Here is a 21789-nt window from a genome sequence, read left to right on the forward strand (position 1 = left end):
AAATGAAGATATAAAAATCTTACTTGAAATATTAGTAATCAACCTCTTGCCATATTTGATGCAAGGGACAAAAGACATGTCCAGCGCAGTCTCTGAATTCATATCATTAAATCACCATGATTAAACACCAGCCAGCAAACAAACCACAGGGAATGAAACGTTCCACTATACTCCATAATCTCTAAAGGCCAAATCTCCCAAGAAGGCTGTTACTGGATTACACTGTGTCACATTGTAACATTTGGCCCAATGGCAAAGAATCATATCCCTTTCCCCTCTCAATCTCAAAGGCTGCACGTGCCAGAAAGACTCCTATTACTTCAGCCCAGGACACCTCCTCACACTTTTGAGTCAATGGCTGTACCTCAGGAGCTGCAGGCTTTTCATTGGCTGAGCCGGTGCAGAGTGGTGCTTGGGCTTCTCTGATTGGACACTTCCAGCATCCCCATGATGCCGAGGTGCAAGACATGAAGGTTTCCGTTTTCCAAAAACAGGACAATGTACTCTTGAGGGGAAAAAAAAACAAGTAAGATTAATCTGAACCAGTCAGAAGTGTAACTTCAGTTTCTTCCACCTTGGTTAGTTACTGTTTCTTGAACATTTTGCTTTAATTATTTCCGTGCTGTGTTTGGGTCCTTGATTCTGCTTTTAAATGATTTCCCTGACGCAAGTCATGTTGAAAAAGTTTGAATGGGGTATGTTTGTCCTGCTAATAGTATTTTCTCAGAGTTGATGTTTATTTTTTATTATTTAAGAAGTAAAGCTCTTTCCCTTAGTTTATCATTTCAGTAAACCACAGTTAGATCATGATTGCTCACTAGGTGCCCTTTCTCCTTAATTACCTTCTGAAGTCAATAATCACATGTACTTATTTGGCCTTAGCCTCTTCAACATTAAACCCCATTATTCCTCTTTCTTTTCCTTGAGCTTTACCTAGAGCTCTCTTGTCATCTGAAATTTTGTTCCACGTGTGGAAGATCATCCTGAGGTACCTGCGGGATTTACCTGCGGATACTTTGGTGGTAGTTTTCCTTGGTCTCCTTGAGAGTCAAATTCTTTATCTGAAATATTTTCATAAGATTCATATCATGTTCAAGAATATAAATAAATAATATTCCCATTCCGGTGGCTCATTTAACATAAATCCTTAGTCTGATGGCCCCAAGGACAGTTCTTGGGGGGTACTGGACAATCGAGTTCTATCAATACACTGAACCAAAGGAAAAAAGGCCTTTACAGTCCTCCTCCATCAGGCAATGGCCCCCTTCATAGCCACACAACTCAGAGTGGTTAAGCTCTCTCTAGTTTTCTGCCTTGCCCAGTTCTTAATCCTGAGTTTGTGGGTTTCTGAAAACAAACACTTTCTGTTTTGTCTTTCCAGGACGGTGCAGTACCTTTTTTCAGGTCCTGAAGAAAAGTTCTCATTTCTGTAGGTTGTCCATATTTTGTCTCATTGTTTAGCTGAGTGACATCCTTTTCAGGTTTTAGCATCCGAATCAATAGGGAAATTTACATTTTTTTTCAAAAGCAAAAAAGGAATACCAAACAAAACTCAACAAACGTTGTTCATCAAATCACAATGCATTTATAGGGACTACGATGAAAGAGTTTCTTCCCCCTTCACCGAGGTGGAAAGTCAGAAACATTTTTAAAATAAATAAAACTATTCACTGTTCAAATAGTTGAGGAAAATTACATGAGAGGGTTCACCTTATTTTCTCTTAAGCAGTCACGAGTGTTCTCTATTTTTAATCTAAGTATCTACAAAACGTTGCTTAAAATTAAACATCAATTTTAACACACAGAGAAAAGTCCTATCTATGCATTGCTAATTTTGAAGTGATGTGATATGAACTCTACCAGGGACGATGAATAAAGAGAGAAGGGCTACACGAAAATCCTGAGAAATACCACCCAGGTCAGCAGAAGCATTCAGCTGACCTGTAGATACATGAGAAACAATAAATAATTGCTGCTTTAATCCACTAAGTATTGAAGTAATTTGTAATGCAGCAATCACTAAATGATACACAATTATGAAAACATTACATTTTTTCCAGATTGCTCAGGGTTTTGAATGCATTTATTCATCAAAATTATCTATTTAAGTAAGACTTTCCATCAATAATCTATGCTTACATGTGTTGGAAGAATTCAAAAACTGTAACTATAACACCTCGTAAACATCAAACCAGTATTTATAGGAGAAGAGAACCAGTGTTCTCTTAATATAATGGAAGAGTCAGGAGATATGCCCACCTATAACTCAAAACTCATGTCTTCTGTGGGTTGAATACTCTCTCCCTAAAATTCCTATGTTGATGTGCTAAACCCAAATACCTGATATGTGATTGTATACAGAGATAGGATCCCTACTGGGAAATCAAGTTAAACTGCCTCCATTAGGATGATCCTTAATACAATATGACCTGTATCCATATAAAAGGGGAAGTATGGACACAGAGACTGTCATATAGGGAGAGAACTGTGAACAGAGAGAGGAGTTTCTCTGCCATCTCCACAAGCCAAGGAGAGAGGCCTGGAACAGAGGCTTCCTTCTCAGCAGTCTGAAGGAACCAAACCAGCTGACATCTTGATTTGGACTTCCGGCCTCCAGAAGTGTGAGACATTATGTACGTGTCCTTCAAGTAAAGGGACCTCTGGCATTTTGTATATCAGCACCAGGTAACCACCACCATTAGAAACATACAACCAAACAAGCAAAGAAGCAAAGAGCGGGCAAATAATCAAACCCAATACTGTTTTTTTTTTTTTTGGTGTGTTTTTTTTTTTTTTTTTTTTTTTTTTTTTACCAAGGCTGAGCATCCAGGAAAGAACTGACTTCTTCAGCCCAGAAAACCAGCTTGAATTCCGGACCAGTGGCTGTAGCTCACCGTTGCTGGTCTCTCATTGGCTGACTCAGAGGCGAGTGGTGCTTGAGCTTCTCTGATTGGACCTCCCATCATCCGAGGCCTATATCACCAAGGTTTTCAAAAATAGTAAAGCGTGGAAAAGAATAGACACAGATTACCTGAAGAAGTTAGAGTAGACCCTTCAGTTCCAAGATTAAATATTTTCCGGGTAGATTAGAATCTGGGATAGATTTTTTTCCCTTGAACTTTTTGGTTTACTTATTCGTTTGCTGTGTTTGGATCCACACTTCAAATGAATTCCATAACATGGGTAGTGGAGAAAAGAGTTTGAATGGGATATTTTTGCCCTAGCAATACTATTTTCCACGCGTTGATGGTTCTAATTTGTGGATTAAACATTACACTCTTTTCCTCAGGCTGTCTTTACAGTAAACCACACACACAATTAGATCGCAATTACTCACTAGGTACCCTTCTTTCTGCAAGAACCCACGGAAGTGTGTAATCACAATCTCTCATTCCCCCTTCCCATCTTCAACAACGAAAATCACAAAATTCCCTTTATCTTCTTATCTTTCTAAATTTCGTATGTGTTGTTCACCCTTGCATGCCCAGCCTTCACTCTCCAGACCTATTATGCATATTAGGTAAACATATTACCTATTATATAATATGTATCAATAATGATCCTATTTCATTTCTGATTTCACAAGTGAAAAACACCCAAAGCACAATAGCAGTGTCCTGGTCTATTAGAGCTCTTATACTTTTTACAGAGACCATAGCCTTGAGACCAGCATGCAAAAATAACCTTGGTAATGAATCTCTGTTTCATATGGAGAGAAACTGGCATTTTGAAGCAGGAACCATTAGCATGATAGACATTAAGTGATTTTCTGAGGTCAACTCTTTTCAAAGTGGTCCACGCTTGTTTCTCAGAAAAGGCACTTGGCTCTACCAAGAGTTTGGAGTTCTGAAATTTTTTTCCCAGTGTATACAACAATTACTACTTCTTACACAGAGGAAGGTATGCGCCTGATTTCATGGTAGATTTTAATGGCAAGTTGTGCAGCAAGCGCTCCTGTTTTTTCAAACCCTTTTAAGTTTCATCTTTCCCAAATAATAATAAGTAATGAACTTCATGAGGGGGCTTATTGGCCAAAATCCTAATTCTACTGATCTCAAAGAGAGCGCTGGAGGTAATATTGGCCCCTTTCATACTTGCAATTTTCTGTGAACTCTCTCTTCTGTCTTGTCCTGTCCCCCAGTTTGCTCTTCAGCAAGTGGTGCTGTGTCCAAGGTAGAATACTTTGTTTTCTGTCTCTCCACAGAACGAGCCCAGAAATTTTTGAACTTTGCAACTTACATAGCTTTTGTCTCATTGTTTTCCTGAGAGAGACATTCTTTACTACCTTGTACATCCCAGTCAAAAGGATTATTTACAACTTATTTTACATGTTCAAATGAAACACTTCACAATCATGAGGAAGTACTGTGCTTTAAAGCAAATCTGAATATATTGCACAAGACCGAACTCCCACAGAACATCCTCTCTGCAGTCGTAGGAAGCTAGAAATCTGTTTTAAACAAGAAATAGAAAATCAGCAACTTCTTTGTAATTTGGCAATACACTTATACAAAAATGACACAAATAAAAATCTTCATGGGACATGAAGAAAACACAATGGAAAAGAACAGATATGAACCTTAACATTCAAACCACTTGAGGTAAAAGCAGACATAATAGGTCTTCTATTGCTGATAAACCTCCTCTAAATGGACGCAAGGGGCTGACTGATGCAAGAAATGACTTCCTCTGGATTTAACTCCTTAGATCCCCCTGATTAAACGTAAGTAAGGAACCAAAAAAATAAAAAATAAAATAAGGTAAATTACCACAGTTCCTTTCCCCTTAATCTCCAGGTTGACTATCATACAAAAGCTATCATCTGTTCAGCCCTGGTCACTGGACACCATTTCGAGCCAATGGCTGTAGCTCACAGGCTGCCAGACCCCCAGTGGAGACCGGAGCATGAGCTGCTCTCACTGGACATTCTCCAAAGGATGAAAAATTGCAGGTCATGAAAGTTTTCCTTTTAAAGATGGAAAGAGTCTCTGCTAGGGAAGAACTGATTAGATGCATCTGTGGGAATTCTTTAAATAGTTTCAAAAACCAGGTAATCAGAAAAGTGAAATGTTTGTGAACATTCTGTTTTGTCACTTCTGTAAGCTATCATCAGTCCCCATTTATATATTTAGATGTGTGCTTAATCTGGGATATGTTGAAACTGTGTAATAGGGGTAGTTGATGTATATAACTGCTCCTCCACGTTTTCTATTGCATGTCACACATAACATACTTGTGAAAAATTCCATCATACGCTCACGGGAGGATGAGAATAAACTGGGAGATGACATTCATAGGAAAATGAGTTTGGCCTCACAAAACTCTATAAAGCCCGACATAGAGAAAGCACTAAAACTGGGTTCAAGAAAAGGTTGGAATATTGTAGTTTACCTAGCTTTTCTCTCTTTGTGTGGCTGAGAGTGACATCCTTCACAGTTTGGTACATCCTACTCCAGGAGTACTGAGAATTTCCTTTTAATTTTTCCATGTTTTCTCAACGTATAGGCGAGTTACACTATTCTATCAGTTCACGTTCATAACACGTGATTCAAAAGTTTTACATATTATACTCTTTTTGAAGCGATTATTAAACAACTGCTATATTTCCCTCTGCTGTACAGCATATCCTTGTGGCTTCTTTTCAAAGGCCAAACGAATAGTTTTAAATATGTGAAATATTAATCTCTAATGAAAACCATAGTAAATTACAAAGGACTGAAATCATGGAGTGCCTTCTCTCTCTCCAGCGATGTGGGAAGGCAGAAATACAGGTTTTGAAAAAAGGAATAAGGAAAGTCAACAAATCCTTTGAAATTCAGGAACATATTTATAGAACAAGAAAAGAAAAAAAAACTCAATGGACCAAGAAGAAAAGACAATGGATATTAACTTCAATAAATATTATTAGAAGCATTAACATTCAAATTACTTGAGGTAGAGGAAGGAGTCATCTTAGTTATCTTAATTGCTGAACACCCTCCTCTTATTTTCATGCAGGGAGATAGAGACATGTCCCACTAGCAGATCTGGATGACTGTACTTAGATCACCATGGTTAACAGCAGCTAGCTGAAGGGAAAAACAACAAGTGAACTATCATACCTCTTTCCAACTTGATCTCCGGGCTGAGTGTCACGGGAAGGCTGTTATTTGTTCAGCTCTGGACGCCCCACCGCACTCTGGGCCAACTGCTTTGGCTCACAGGCTGCCAGTCCCTCGTGGGCTGCTGCTCTGGAGATGCTGGTTACAGCTGCTGCCAGTGGATGATCCCTTCACCCATGCACAACTGCAGTTCAGTCAAGATTTTTGGACGAAAAGTGAAAAGGTAAAGACTGCAAAAAGTAAAGCTAAAAAAAAAAAAAAGGATTCCGAAAAATCTGAAGTAGGTACAAAGAAATTTCACAAGTTATTGTCACAAGCTTCACTCTAGAAAATTAGTTTTCTCTCAGTTTACACTGCTTTGGGGTCCTCTTTTATGTATTTAACTGAATTAGGATTTGAGATATGTTGAAGGAGGAAAAATGGGTAGGTGTGTTTTTTATATCTGTTACTGCATTTTATCGGCTACTTTATCCCACATAAGAATCTCTGGATGATACTGCTATACACAGGTGGGAAAAATGGCAATATCACAGTCCTCACACCAGAACACAAATGAAAAATGGTTACTCATAAAATGATAAAAAATTAATCGTTAACAAATTTATAATTCTTTTATTTTAACATTATTTGGTTTCCTGAAATACCTCGCATGGAGGATAAATATAAGAGAGGCTGGTTGGGAAAAAAAAAACACTCAGCAATGTCCCTATTCTGTAAGAAACCACCAGAGGAGAGAAAAGGAATCAATAAATGGGAAATACTTAACAACTAGGATCAAATTAATTTCAAGAGCCTAAGATAACACAATCAAAGGCATATTTAAATGTATTCATGGGGAAATAAGTTACAGAAATTGAACCAAAAAGGGACTTTAGAAGAACTGAAGAAATGTGGGTCATCTGTGTGGTTTCAGTCCCAAATGACTAGGCTTCCAATAGTGTCTCCCCTTGGACTTTTAAGGGACAGATAACCCTACCGCTAAGAAAATGGTTTCAATCATGAAGGGGAAAAAGACAATTTTTATTACTAGAAAATGGAAAGATACACCAGTGAAAATAGCTTACTACTCCAAATTTCGGAAGAGTGCTTTTTACAAATGAGTGTATAAAAAACCTTCCTTGAAATACTCGTAATCAACTTCCTGCCATATTGTTGTTTTGTATGTTTGTTTCTTTTTAAATTTGGGCCCGCTGCCGGCCAAGCTTCTGCTGCCTCAGGTTGCTGCCCTCCTCATCTAAGACACTGTAGGGTATCCAGTGGGAATGCGGCTTGAAAGTCACGTCTCTAGGGAGCCGGGCGGCAGCTGCGGCTCCGGAGGCCGGGGCCCGGGGGTTGGGGGTGGGGGTGGGGGTTGGGGTTGGGGTTGGGGGCGCGGGGTCCTGCTCAGCTCCCGGGCCGCCCAGGGCCGCATCCTCCCAGGCGGTGGCGCTGGGCCCCGCCGAGGCCCCCGCTACACGCCGGGGCCCCGGCCACGGGCTCGGCGAGCGACTGCCTGCGCGGCTCGGTGGGCGAAGCGCCCGAGTGCTCGGGGCCGCCGCGGGCGGGCGCGCGCGCGCGTGCGCGGAGGCGGGAGAGGCCGTCCGCACCACCTGGCGCCGCCTGAGGGCCCTCTTGCCATATTTTGATTCATGGGACAAAAGACATGTCCGGTACAGTCTCTGAATTCATATCATTAAATCACCGTGATTAACAACCAGCCAGCAAAGTAAACCGGGGTGAATGAAACGTTCCAGTATACTCCATCATCTCTAAAGGCCGAATCTCCCAAGAAGGCTCTTCTTGGTTTACACTGTGTCACAGTCTAATATTCTGGCCCAATGGCAAGGAATCACATCTCTTTCTCCCCTCAATCTCAAAAGCTGCACGTGCCCGCAACACTCTTGTTTGCTTCAAGCCCAGGACAACTCTTCACACTTGGAGTCCATGGCTAGGCCTCAGGAGCTGCAGGCTTTTCATTGGCTGAGCCGATGCAGAGTGGTGCTTGGGCCGCTCAGACTGGATGCTTCCAGCATCCTCCCCAGGGTGCTGCGGTGCATGTCAAAAAGGTTTCCGTTTCCAAGAACAGGAGAAGGCACTCTTGGGGGAAAAATACCAAGTACCATCCATCTGAACCAGTCAGATTAGTAACTTCAGGTTCTTCCACCTTGGATAGGTATTTTTTCCTGGACATTTTGCTTTCATTATTTCCCTGCTGTGTTTGGGTCCTCGATTCTGCTTTTAAATGACTTCCCTGACACTAGTCATGTTGAAAAAGGTTGAATGGGTTATGTTTGTCCTTATAATACTATTTTTTCAGAGTTGACGCTTATCATTAGTTGTTTAAGCAGTAAAGCTCTTTCCCTTAGTTTATCATTGCAGTAAACCACACTGTTAGATCATGTTTACTCACGGGGTGCCCCTTCTCCTTAATCACCTTTGGAAATCAGTAATCACACATGTTCTTCCTTGGTCTTATCCTCTTGAACATCATACCCCTGTATTCCTCTCTTTCTTACATTTCCTGTGTGTCAGTCGTCCTCGTGCTTTTCCTAGAGCTCTTCTCATCCAAAATTTTGTTTCCGGTGTGTAAGATCATCCGGAGGTACCACAGAGAGGGATTTACCTGCAGGTCCTTTGGTGGTAGTTTGTCCTGGTCTCCTTGGGAGTCTAATCCTTTTGGTTCTTTGAAATATTTTCCTACGATTCTTATCATATACAAGAATGCAAAGAAATAAGATTCTCATACCGGTTGCTCATTTATCATAAATCCTTTGTCTGATGGCCCCAAGGACAGTTTCTCAGGGCTAATGGCCCGACAGAGTTCTCCTCCACTGGACCAGAGAAAAAAGAGTTTTAGAGCTCTCCTCGATCAGGCACTGGCCCCCTGCATAGCCACACACCTCAGAGTGGTCACGCTCCCTCTAGTATCCTGCCTTGCCCAATTCTTTCTCCTGAGTTTGTGGGTTTCTGAAAACATTAAAAAAACATTTTCTGTTTTGTCTCCCACGACGGTGCTGTCCCTTTTCTCAGGGCCTGATTTCGGTAGGTTGTCCATACTATGTCTCGCTGGGTGTGTGACGTACCTTTCATGCTTTCACATGCTAATCAACAGGGAATTTTACAAATTATTTTCAGAGTATAAAACGAAGGCCAAACATAACTGAAGAAACACTGGTGTCTAAAAGAAATCACAATTCACATTTTTAAGCACTTACAAGGACTGAAATGATAGAATATCTTCCCTCTTCACAGTGGTGGAAAGTCAGAAACTTTGAAAAGGTGATTAAAAACCATTCACTCTTCAAATTCTTGAGGAAAATTACGTGGAATGTGTCACCTGATTTTCCCATACGCAGTCAGCAGTGTTCTCCTTTTTATTATTATGGTTATAGGAGTATCGACAAAACACTGCTTACAATCAAACATCAATTTTAGCACACAGAGAAAAGTCCTTTCGGTACACTATTAAATTTGAAGCAATGGGAGATGAACCGTACCCGGGATGATGAGAAAAGAAAGGAGAAAGCCCTCTGGTCTGAGTGAGTGAGGCCTCTGGAAGATCTGGCAGGACCAATGAGACAGCTCATGAACCCCTAAAGCACTCACCTGTAGAAGACCCGCCTCTACTGGACCCAGGCAAAGCCTCACTGAGCACAGTCCCACCTGCCTGATTTGCTCAGGCCCAGGGCCAGTGGTTTGGGCACTGTGTTTTGCCGAGGACCACCAGCCTTCTAGCCTGTGAGGTCATTATCATGGGTTTCCAAGCCAGTGTCAAGCCACAGGGGCTTTGGAATCTGCCGAATTAAATGTCAAATCCGCTCTGCTCTCCCCATCGCCATACCTGAGGCAAGAACATAGCACAGTTTATCCCCACAAGTAATCATACATTGCAGGCTTGATATTCTCTCGTGATTTTCACCAAGGACATACTGGAGTGAAATGCCCCACCTTGACTCCAAGGGAATTCAAACCTTTCTAGGTTAACAATCCTCTTCAAAGGAGGTTTGTTTAACCTGTGCTTATTCTACAATTCACCTTGAGAATGGACATTGGGTGGGTTCTCCACAGCTGATTTTTGGAATCTTGGAGCCACCATGGAATTCCCTAGGACAATTTCCCTGGGGTGCAGTTTGGCTCATCACCCCCCTCTCTTTTTTTCCTGTCCAAGTGGCACTGTATCCCCTTAACTAAGCTTGGGGACCCACTGAATTCAAATACCTAGAGGTTTTTGTCAAGCAGGCCTCCCTCTACAAAGTCCAAGGAACGGTACAGGCACTCCTACTCTGGGTTCTACTTCTGTCCATCCTCCCACCCACCCATTCAGAGCTATTCACTGCACACTTAATCTAGCATACAAGTCAAACTCAGATCTGATTCTTAGCTAGGCCGCTTACTTAGTTGTGGGAGCTTGGGTGGTAGTTAACCCAACCTCTCTGAGCCTCACACTTCTTGACAGGGAGAATTACACTTACCTGTCCAAGAGGAAAATATAAGGGCAAAGGGTAAGTACTAGACATATGTGTATAACATATGCAGCCGAGTGCCTGCCACATAGAATCATATAGTGCTCAATTTAAAAAAAAAATGTTTACTATGGCGATTTCTATAGAGCTGGCTACTGAAAGGTGAGGAGGGATAAAATGTGGCCCCCAAACTCTGTGACATTACAATTGAATGGAGAGCTAGCACAAGCATACTCCTGAAGGGTTGGCAGTAGAAGGCTGCATCTGATCCCGAGCATGACGCATGCATCATGGCGTTTCAGAGAATAGGAAGAGAAAGAGGCAGGGAACTCACGGTAGGCCTATACCAGGCACTGCACCTGTCATGCTACGTCTATTCTCTCATTCAGTCCTAATCACAGCCCTTCTGAAATGGCGTTGTAAATAGTACACCCATTTCAAAGTTGAATGTCCTGAGGCTCAAGGAGAAAGAAGTCACTGTAGGCTGGCATGGTCAAGTCATCTTCACAGAGAAGGTAGGATTTGAGCCAAGACTGGGAATGTGAATAGGATTAGGAAAGGGAGAGGGTGAGGGGCCGAGCCTTCACGGGAGTGAGGAGGAACAGCTGGCCCACAAAGCGCTGAGTCGGCAATTCCCAAAGCCAGCGAAGTAACGAGGCACTTTCCACCTGCTCCCTAGCAACTTCCCATCACAACTCGGAGCTGCATTATCTCTGCCACTTCACTAACGTGAGGCTCTGGAGGGAAAAGTCATCCAGCCTTATCTCACTGTCAGCCCTAAGCAAACTGATGGGGCCAAGGCAGCCAGGAGAGCGTGTCCATACAGCTGTCTGGCAGCAAGTCTCACCCCACCCCTCCGGTTGCCTGAGGGCTTGAATCTCAGGCCTGAGAATAAGTATAACCTCCATTCGCTGGGCACTCCATCGGCATTGTCTCACTGAGTCCTCACAACAGTCTTGTAGACCCTATTCAACAGAGGAGGAAACTGAGGTCCAGAGAGGCCAAGTCACTTACCCAAAGCACCACATCTAGTAAGAGGGACAGCTGGAGTTTCAACCCAGGTCTAATCTGACTCCAAAACCTGTGTCCTTAATCACTCTTGCTGTGGAGCCTGGTGCTACTAGCTCACAGCAGTTCCAGGACCCAAACAGACACCGTCACCATGTTGTGTGCCTTTTCCTTGTTAATGCAGCTTCGCAACTCTATTTGTCTCCAGAAAACAAAGGCACCAGAATTCTGAGGAGAACAAATCAAGAAAAGGTGATGCATTCTCATTTTCCCACTCACCGTTGTGCTCTCCAAATCCCCAAGCCCCAAGAGATGTTCTTACTCTTTCCCCAGGTCTTTTCCCTTAAAGGGTGTCCACACACCCTGATTTTCCCTGTTGTCCCAGCACATATATACAAAGGAATATTATTCAGCCATAAAAAGAAATGAAATTGAGCTATTTGTAATGAGGTGGATAGACCTAGAGTCTGTCATACAGAGTGAAGTAAGTCAGAAAGAGAAAGACAAATACCATATGCTAACACATATATATGGAATTTAAGAAAAAAATGTCATGAAGAACCTAGGGGTAAGACAGGAATAAAGACACACACCTACTGGAGAACGGACTTGAGGATATGGGGAGGGGGAAGGGTGAGCTGTGACAAAGCGCAAGAGAGGCATGGACATATATACACTACCAAACGTAAGGTAGATAGCTAGTGGGAAGCAGCCGCCTAGCACAGGGAGATTAGCTGGGTGCTTTGTGACCGCCTGGAGGGGTGGGATAGGGAGGGTGGGAGGGATGGAGACGCAAGAGGGAAGAGATATGGGAACATATGTATATGTATAACTGATTCACTTTGTTATAAAGCAGAAACTAACACACCATTGTAAAGCAATTATACTCCAATAAAGATGTAAAAAAAGAGAGACAAAGGAGAATTTTCAACCAATTTAACAATAGAATTAGAAAACTTATCACAGTTAACCAAAAATTGAGTTTTAAAGCAAATCATAATAAATTTCCAAGGTTGACATGACAGAACATGTTCTTTCTCCACAGAAATCGGAGACTACAAATCAATTAAAAATAAAAGTAACAGGAAAATCACCAACTACTTCTGAATTAAATAATAACTCACAGAAACACAAACAAAAAGCCATTGGGCTAAGAGGAAAATTCAATGGAAATTAGATTATATTAACAATATAATTAATATTAATATTGGAACGCTGCAAGGACACGGAGAAAGTCATCTTAGTTCTTTTACTGCTCACCATCTTTCTCTTAACTTAATGCAAAGGTCAAGAGAGATGTTCCTCTTCCAGCTCTGGATTCATATTACTAAATAACCATGTTTGAAAAGAAGTTTCAAGGAAGCACACCCAGGTTCATCCCAGCTCACCTCCCCACACACTTTGGGACAATGCTTGTGGCTCATGGGCTGTAGGACCTTATTGGCTGCTCCAGTGGACACTGGTGCTTAAGCTACTCTCATTGAACACTGCTGTCATCCTATGATACATAATTGTGGGTCATAAAGTTTTGTCTTTTAAATGTCAAAAGAAATAGAATGTAAAAATTTAGAATTGGATAAGTCTGAACATATAGAAATAGTAACTTCAGAATTCAGGGATATGGAGAAGTAAATTGGGTCAAGAAATTTTAATTTAGATATTTGTGTACTATTTTTGGTTCCTCATTTATGTATATTAAATAATTCTGAATATGGGGTATGTTGAAAGAAGTTTGATTGTAGTACCTTTGATTTTTCTTATCAGTTTCTTCACTTTACCTTTAAAAACTTCTGGATTATTGTACCCTATCTCTTAGGGAGTTAAGGAATGAAAGAGGTAAATAAAATGTTTACAAAAATAATAATGACCTTAGAGATTACCAGAAAGGCTGGAACAGGAATTGTTTTTTGAACTTTCAAATTCAGTTATTTCCACAATGTGTTTCCATTTTTGCTTATGTTTTACAGTGTATTCTGTGATACAGATAATGTTGAAAAAAGTTTGAATGAGGTATGGTTGTCCTACTAATACTATTTTCTTAGGGTTGGAACTTATAGTTTGTTATTTAAGCAGTAAAGTCCTTGCTCTAATTTGTATTTTCAGTAGCCAGCACCATTAGATCATGATTGCCCTTTAGGCATCCATCTTCCTCAATCACCCTCTGAAGTGAATAACTGCATATGCTCATTTCTCCTCCAGGTCTTCAACATCAAACCCCATTTTCCCTCTCTCCTTCCTAGATGTCATGTATGTCACTCACCCTTGCACTTCTGCCTTCACAACCTATATGCTGCGGTTGTAACACTGGTTTACTAATGCCTGTGTTTGATTATTGGATTTACTAAATGTAACACACACCTAGCACAATAAAAACATCCTAGTTTCCTCACAGGAATTCACACATAATTGTATATGATCAGTGTGCAAGAAAAGTTCTGAAAAACATTTGTATATCATATGAGCAGACACTGGGATATTGAAGAAGCAACAATGAACACAATAGAAATTATGTAATTTTATAAAATATTGTTTTTATTATGGGTCCACAGTTCTGTTTTGAAACTGTGATGGTTCTGCAGTGAGTTTTTCGCTTCCAAAACTATGTTCTGGTTGTATAAGACCATCTCGAGGTCCCATCCAGAGAAATTTAACTGCGGTTGATTTGGTGGAAGTTTTTCCTGGTATCCTTGGGAACCATATACTTTTTTCACATTCTTTCTTAAGATATTTCTAATATTCCACAAAAATAATAAATAATAATACTGATAAGGGGATTCATTTATCCTAAATCTGTACTCTAATGATCCTGAGGAGATCTGGAATGGGTGGTTGCAGGCCTGGGAGTCCCAGATCTAATGTCCACTTGCTGGTGGGAGGGGCCATGTCCCAGAGGTGTCCTGAACCTGGTGTTAGCCCATTGGTGGGTGGGACCAAATTCCAGGGCCACTGGCTGAGCAGCCCAAGGTGTCCTGAGCTGGTGTCTAGGGACAGGACCCTTGGGGTCCTGGGGCAGGTGCCAGCCTGCTTTGGTGTGGGATGGGTCCTGATATGGCAGGATGAAGGGCTGTGATGGTCCTGGGGCTGGTGTCTCCTCACTGGTGGGTGGTGGCTAGTGCCAGCCTGGTAGGCAGAGCTGGGTCCTGGGGTCTCTGGCTGCAGGGCCCAGGGGTCCCAGAGCTTGTGTTTTGGCCTACTTGTGGGCAGGGATGAGGCCCAGGGATTCCCAGGACTAGTGTAGGTTCACTGGTGTGTGGAGCCAGGTCCTGGGAATGTGGGTTGCATGGCCCTGAGGGTCCTGGAGTTGGTGTTTCAGCTTACTGGTAGGCTGGACTGGGGTCTAGAGTATCATGGGATGGTGCCTACCCATTGATGGATGAGGTTGGCGCTGGGGCTAGTTCCAGCCCAGTGAAGTTGGGCCAGGTCCTGGGGTGGACTGGACTGGGTTCCAGGGTAGGTGTGGGCTTCAGGGGTCTCAAGGCAGCAGGCCTGCTGGTGGATAGGGCTGTGTCTCTGCCTGGGCTTTTGCTTGGCCTGAGATGTCACAGTACTGGTGCTGATAGGCTGCTGGTCAGAGCTGGGTTCCAGCACTAACAGTCTAGAAGGAGGATTCCAAAATAGCACTTGCCAGTACCAGTGTCATGTGGTAGAACCAGCTCCCCCAAATGGCTGCCGCCTCTGTTTATATCCCCATGGTGAGCTCCAGTTGCCTTCTGCCTCTCCAGGAGGCTCTCCAAGATCAGCAGATTGGTCTAACACAGGCTCCTTTCAAATTACTGCTTCTGCCCTAGATCCCCAAGCTTGTTAGATTTTGTGTGTGCCTTTTAAGAGTGAAGTCTCTATTTCCCACAGCCCTCTGGCTCTCCTGAAAGTAAGCTTCACTGACCTTCAAAGCCAAGCGTTCTGGGGGCTCATCTTCCTGGTGCAGGACCACCAGTCTGGGGAGCCTTATGTGGGGCTTGGATCACTTATTCCTTGAGGAGAACCTCTGCAATTGCAATTATCCTCCCATTAGTAGGTTGCCCACCTTGAAGGTATGGGTCTTGACCATGTCTCCACCTCCTTAACCGTGTACCAAGTTTAAAATTATTTTCTTCACAATACTTAGATTCTAAAAGTATTCCAAAGGCTAAAATTGGTGAAGATCTATTGGGTGAAAAATATATACTCACCTAATTCTCTAAGAAACCTCCTTAGGGAGAGAAAATATATCAATAAAGTGGGAAATATTTTAAAATTAAAAGCACAATGCTTTCAAGAATCTTTGATAATACATGCAAAGTTATTTATACATGTATGAATGTAAAATAGTATAGAAATTGAACCAAATTATAGAAATTGATCCAAACAAGGATTTAAGGATAAACAAGAACTGAAGAGATGGAGATCATCAATGAGCCAAATGGCCAAGCTTCCAGGGGTGTATCTGGTCAGACTTTCAAGGAGGAGTTAATTCTGATGCTAATTAAATAGTTCGAGATTATGAATGAAAAGACTATTTTATTTCAACAAATACAATATGATGATAAAACTTATTGAAGCATGCTAAACAAATTTCTGAGCAGTCTCATTTATATATGAGGATACAAAAGTCCTACTTGAAATATTATCAAATAAATCCGGTTTCACATTACAAAAAAGACTAAGGGAAATAGCATTACTGCTGTAAATAAGAAATTACAAACAAACAAACAAGCAAAATGGTTATGAAGAACCTAGGGGCAGGACAGGAATAAAGACGCAGATGTAGAGAATGGATTTGAGGACACGGGGAGGGGGAAGGGTAAGCTGGGACGAAGTGAGAGAGTGGCATGGACTAATATACACTACCAAACGTAAAATAGCTAGCTAGTGGGAAGCAGCCGCATAGCACAGGGAGATCAGCTCGGTGCTTTGTGATCACCTAGAGGGGTGGGATAGGGAGGGTGGGAAGGAGACGCAAGAGGGAGGAGATATGGGGATATATGTACACATATAGCTGATTCACTTTGTTATACAGCAGAAACTAACACACCATTATAAAGCAATTATACTCCAATAAAGATGTTAAGGAAAAAGAAAAGAAATTACAAGCACCAAATCAGGGGATCATCATTCATAAAACAGAATATGCCATACAAACTTTTTTCAGCATGACCCTTATTGTGGAATTTATTAAAATAAATAATAAATAATATTAGAGTCCAGAATTTTAAAAGTTCATGTAAAGGTACCTTTTTCAAGCTTCCTAGGAACTGAAAGTAACTAGGATAACTCATTCAGATTTATCTGATTCTATTATTTTCTGGTCTATACTTTTGCTTTTTAAAATGCAAAGCTTCATGACCTGCAAATATGCTTCAGTAGATGATGAGAACATCTAGTCAGAGCAACCCAAGCTCCACCCTTCACTGGCTCAGCCAATGAAGGACCTGAAGACCCTCAGCCACAGCCATTGGCTCAAAGTAGGAGCAGGTGACCTGAGTTGAGCAAATAAGTGCCTTCCTGGGTGTTTTCTTGGAGACTGAGGAGAATATTGGTGTGGTATTTTTTTTGACTGTGGTTTGCTCAGGGCCCTAAATCTTAATCCCTGCTAATGGCTATTGGAGAAAAAGTATTTCTCGGGTTAGATAGGCTAGAAAAGTAACCCCACATATATTTAAGAAATGCTGAGTAAAACTACTCTAGGTGAGCAATTGTTTTTCCTATCTCATGTATGTATGAGTACTCACTTACCAGCTACTGGTCTTTCGCCTGCCACTATGTACGTCTCATATGTTCCCACTAAGTTTAATACTTAACACTGCTCAGGATGGAATCAATATGTCAATGAATAGGATGATTACCAGATGCAACTGAACAGTGGGAGTTATTATCCAACCCCAGCTCACCTGACAACATTCATTCTTTCCTTTAGGCCCACTAAAATCCAATCTTGTGGTGGATTACTGTACAAATACAGAGGTTGCTGAATCTATCATGGATGTATAGTATCTTTCTCAAGTTTGCAAATGGCAATGTTGAAAGGAGAGCAAATGTGTGGGATGACAGAATCAGGATACAAAGATATCTGATCATGAGCAAATTTGAGCATGTCAGCAACCAGGATGTTTCCTCATCACGTAATTTGGATCCAAAGGATCCAGGAGGTATCATCAGGAGAAGACAGGGGTATAAAGGCAGGCACACAACAGCTGATTTCAACTATAGGAGCAGGGATTAACTATGTGGTGTGGGACTCTAGTACAGTCCTAGGACTATTGGATAGAAATTACATGGAGGCAGGTTTGGGCACAGTGTAAGCAGCCTGTTGCAGCAAGGGGCTGAGTAACTCTATTGGATAATTATTTCAGGCAAGAGGTAAGGTATTGGTGACCAACATGGTTACTTCCAACTCTCAAATCCTCTGGCTACTCTAAGCCCTGTGATGGTGTCACCTCACTGACATTTGAGCAGAGGTGACCCCCCACCCCCGGTTTTGCTTAGGGAAGTTTATGCTATTGCAGAGACCATAGTTTTCACCTCCTTTAAACCCAGTGATTATTCAAGAATGTCAGCTCTTAGAAGGGAGTGGTAAGATAATACTTGAGATTGCAAATAGGTATGGACAGCATAATCCCTTTTAGTCAGAAAATATATGAATATTAATAGACCACAGTCAGGATGGTTATACACTCAAAGGTTAACGTGTAATTGGTGGGATTACAGGTGATTGGTTCTTATAAATTTCAAGTGAAAATGTATTATTTTAAGGCAGTGATCTGTACTCGTCTATTTATATGTATTCCTTATTATATTAGCCAGCTAGGCTTGCCATAACAAAATACTGTAGACCAGGTGGATTAAACAACAGAAATTAATTTTCTCACAGTTCTGGAGGATAGAAGTCCCCAAATCAAGATCCAGCAGGGTCATTTTCTGGTGAAAACTCTCTTCCTGGCTTGCAAGTAGACACCTTCTTGTTGGGTCCTCACATGTTGGGGAGAGAGTGATGTGGTGTCTCTTCCTCTTCTTTTATGGCCACAGTACTATCAGATTATGGCCCCACCCTTATGGTCTCAATTAACCTTAATTACCTAAGTACACTATCTCCAGATCCAGTCACATTTGGGTTTAGGGCTTCAGCATATGAAATTTTTTGAAGGGGAGACAATTCAGTCCAGAGCACTTATGCTCACCACAAACACCAAAAATACTTGGTTCATAAGACAGTGAATTCTGTTCAGGACAAGAATGAAACCAGAGGTTCAGTACTGTAGGTCATTAGAGGTTATCAGACGTCTGACTTTATGCTCGATAGAAGATGTGATGTGCTTAGCACAGTATGGGTTAGCAAGTGTCTCTTGCCCCCTTCCCCATCCAACCCCAACCTTGGGTGACCCCTAACTTTAGTTGAAAAGCACTTTCCAAAAAGCAAGAAGAGTCCAGCTAAAATTCCAGCCCTTATACACCTTAGAAGATTAAATCAGACCCTGTGTTTTAATTTCCTCATTTCTAAGATAACGGAGTTAGTCCACGTGACTTCTTCTCCCAAGTTTCTCTATCTCTATGATTCCAACTCTAAGGAAAAAGCACTTAGCATCCCTGTTGGGAGGCAGACATACTGAATAATATCCTGCAAACTGAGAAGGAACTTTGAGACTGAAAAATGAAGTGAGCAGCTCCATAAAGTGCAATTATGAAGTTTCCTGTGGGTAACTTACATACAGGCATGATAGATAGGGCAGACAGATAATCCAGAGGCATTCACAGCTGCACTGCACACTGCACTGCCAAAAAGGGTACCGGGGAATTTAAAGGGGCCAAAACTAAAGTAGAATCTGACTACCAAGAGAGAAGCACGTCTGCACCAACTAGAATAGGAGTTTTTTCCTCTCCCCAGGGGTCTCATGACCATTAACCATCTATGTCAGCAAAAGGCACTCTTCCAGGTTTCATATCAGATGAAGGCAAGGGTAAAAGTTGATAGGGAACTCATCTGGCTTGGACGCACTCCTTGTAAATTAGGCTAAAGCTCAGTCATGTGGAAAGGGGAGGAGTTAGGACTGTGTGGACTAAGATGGAGCTGACAAAATGGAGTCAGTATGGTTCAGCCACACAATCCCCAAAGGCCCTCCTCTGTCCAGATCAGACAGAGGAGGGCCTTTCCCATGTGCCAAATCTGCTGAAGCAGCTTTCCTGCACCCATTTTTTTGGCTGAAAAGTACCCTTGTGTACTTTCATTCCTTAGAAGACCACCAGGAATGAACCACAGGAGCCTATTATAAACATACTGATTATATTTATTATTTTATTGCTCCATTACAAATGAAAATAAACTGTGAGAAGATGCAAAAGCATGCAACTTCATGAAGATTATAAAGCAATAGAGGGAACCATTGTAGAAAGTTAAAAGTGGCTTATCCGGTAGGGGGTGCAAAGACTACAAGCACAAAGGTCATCAACGGTTAGATTATTGACAGCATCTGCCAACTGGAATTTATGCACCAATAGAAGTTTTAAAATGAATGTCAGGGAACGTAGGCTACCCTTGACCTCTTAGCTAGGGATTATGGGTGAGAAGACATCAGAAGATGCCTAAAATCTCTACAAAGTTTTACCAAAAACAAAACACTCAAGCAATGTCGAAATTTGCTCTTGCAAGGAGATCCCCATTTTACGATGTTTGACCACACTCTTTCTCCTGCTGGATAGCTGGGGAAAAAATAAACACAAAGAAATCATTAAGAGGGTATTTACCTAAGATTAAGTTCAGTTTCTTCCAAAAGAATTCCTTGCCAAGTAATTGGAGGCTGCCATACCTTCTTTAAATTTAGAATGCCAAGGCACTACCCACAAATCCTTAGTCAGGTATGTGTGTGTGCAAATTAATGAGCTGAACGTTTGTTAGACTCAACTGTGTGTTTCTTTTTCCCCATTTGAGAGGTAGATTTATGCCGTTGCCATTTTTACCATGGATCACTCTGAGACTGGGGGGCATGTGAAGCACTTTCTTCAGATTTATCTATCACTATACAATTAGGAAGTTATGCCATTTCAGACAATTTTGACTAACTTTGGAACTTTCAAATAATGCTACATGACAAAACATTTCCCTTGGCTTGGGGTTTCTCCTGCAGGCTGTAAGCGGGGAGGGCAAAATTGATCCCTTGAACCCTGGGAGACTTGAGTATACCCTATAACTAAACTGATTAGCTCACCTCATCTTGTCATCAGGTAGAGAAGGCCAAAACCACAGTTTGCATGGCTCATTAGGGATGAGATCAAAGACCCAAATAGCTAGATGCAAAAAAATGCCAAATAACAAAAATTGGACAAAACTAAGATGTTTCTAATGCTATGTCCAATATTCCAAGATTGGTTTCAATGTGGGTTTTAGTATTTTTCCACCAAAAACCAGCTTTTTAAAATTCCCCCATTACTACTGGGGCCTATTTTGTGAGAACTACTTATATAAGCAAAGTAAAAAAGGCAATTATTTGATATTTTTTAATGTTATACATTAAATAATTCGTACTCTGGTTATTGCTTCCTTTGTGGTAAAATTTACTAGAAGAGTTTATTTACTGAACCTATTAGTTTTCACCATTGTTTGTCTCAGAAAGTCCCCATGACTTACTTTCCTTTGAGGGAAGAGTGTTTTTTTCTTTAGTGTTAGTTTTCTTCAGTTTTGACTTGTCAAACTTCTCCACTTCAGACAAGTCTGGCTTATCACTCATCTTGACTAAAAGACTAAAAAAAAAAAACATAAAAAAACATAAAAAAACCTTATCTGGTAGAACTATTATCACACTAAGGAGTAACAGCCAAAATTCTCACATTTAATATCAATGTGTATTTTACCTGCTGATTTTCAACAGGAAAACAGCAACAGATCTTAGAAAAGTCATATTTTTATTAGAATACTTTTATTACCCCACATCATTACCCCATTTTTTTTTTTTTTTTGCGGTATGCGGGCCTCTCACTGCTGTGGCCTCTCCCGAGCACAGGCTCCAGACACGCAGGCTCAGCGGCCATGGCTCACGGGCCCAGCCGCTCCGCGGCATGTAGGATCTTCCCGGATCGGGGCACGAACCCGTGTCCCCTGCATCGGCAGGCGGACTCTCAACCACTGCTCCACCAGGGAAGGCCTGTGGAGAGCTTTGAATACCGGTTTCCTAATTAGTTTCTCTGCTTTCGCACGTCTCCCTTCAATCTATTATTTTTTTTTTTATTTTATTTTTTGCGGTACGCGGGCCTCTCACTGTTGTGGCCTCTCC

At 41.6% G+C, this 21789-nt stretch overlaps 1 protein-coding gene across 1 annotated transcript; it reads right to left on the reverse strand.

Moving 5' to 3' along the window:
- Nucleotides 1-20138: 20138 nt before the first annotated feature.
- Nucleotides 20139-21480, reverse strand: LOC309978222 (thymosin beta-15C). Its single transcript, XM_082864590.1, has 2 exons — nucleotides 21147-21480; nucleotides 20139-20221 (listed from the first exon to the last, which is right to left on the reverse strand). Exons 1-2 carry the CDS (start codon nucleotides 21274-21276, stop codon nucleotides 20184-20186), a joined length of 168 nt encoding a protein of 55 aa, XP_082720716.1. The 5' UTR covers nucleotides 21277-21480; the 3' UTR covers nucleotides 20139-20183.
- Nucleotides 21481-21789: the final 309 nt, after the last annotated feature.

This window comes from Leucopleurus acutus (genome assembly GCF_964270905.1).
Source record: "Leucopleurus acutus genome assembly, chromosome: X".
Lineage (NCBI taxonomy): Eukaryota > Metazoa > Chordata > Mammalia > Artiodactyla > Delphinidae > Leucopleurus > Leucopleurus acutus.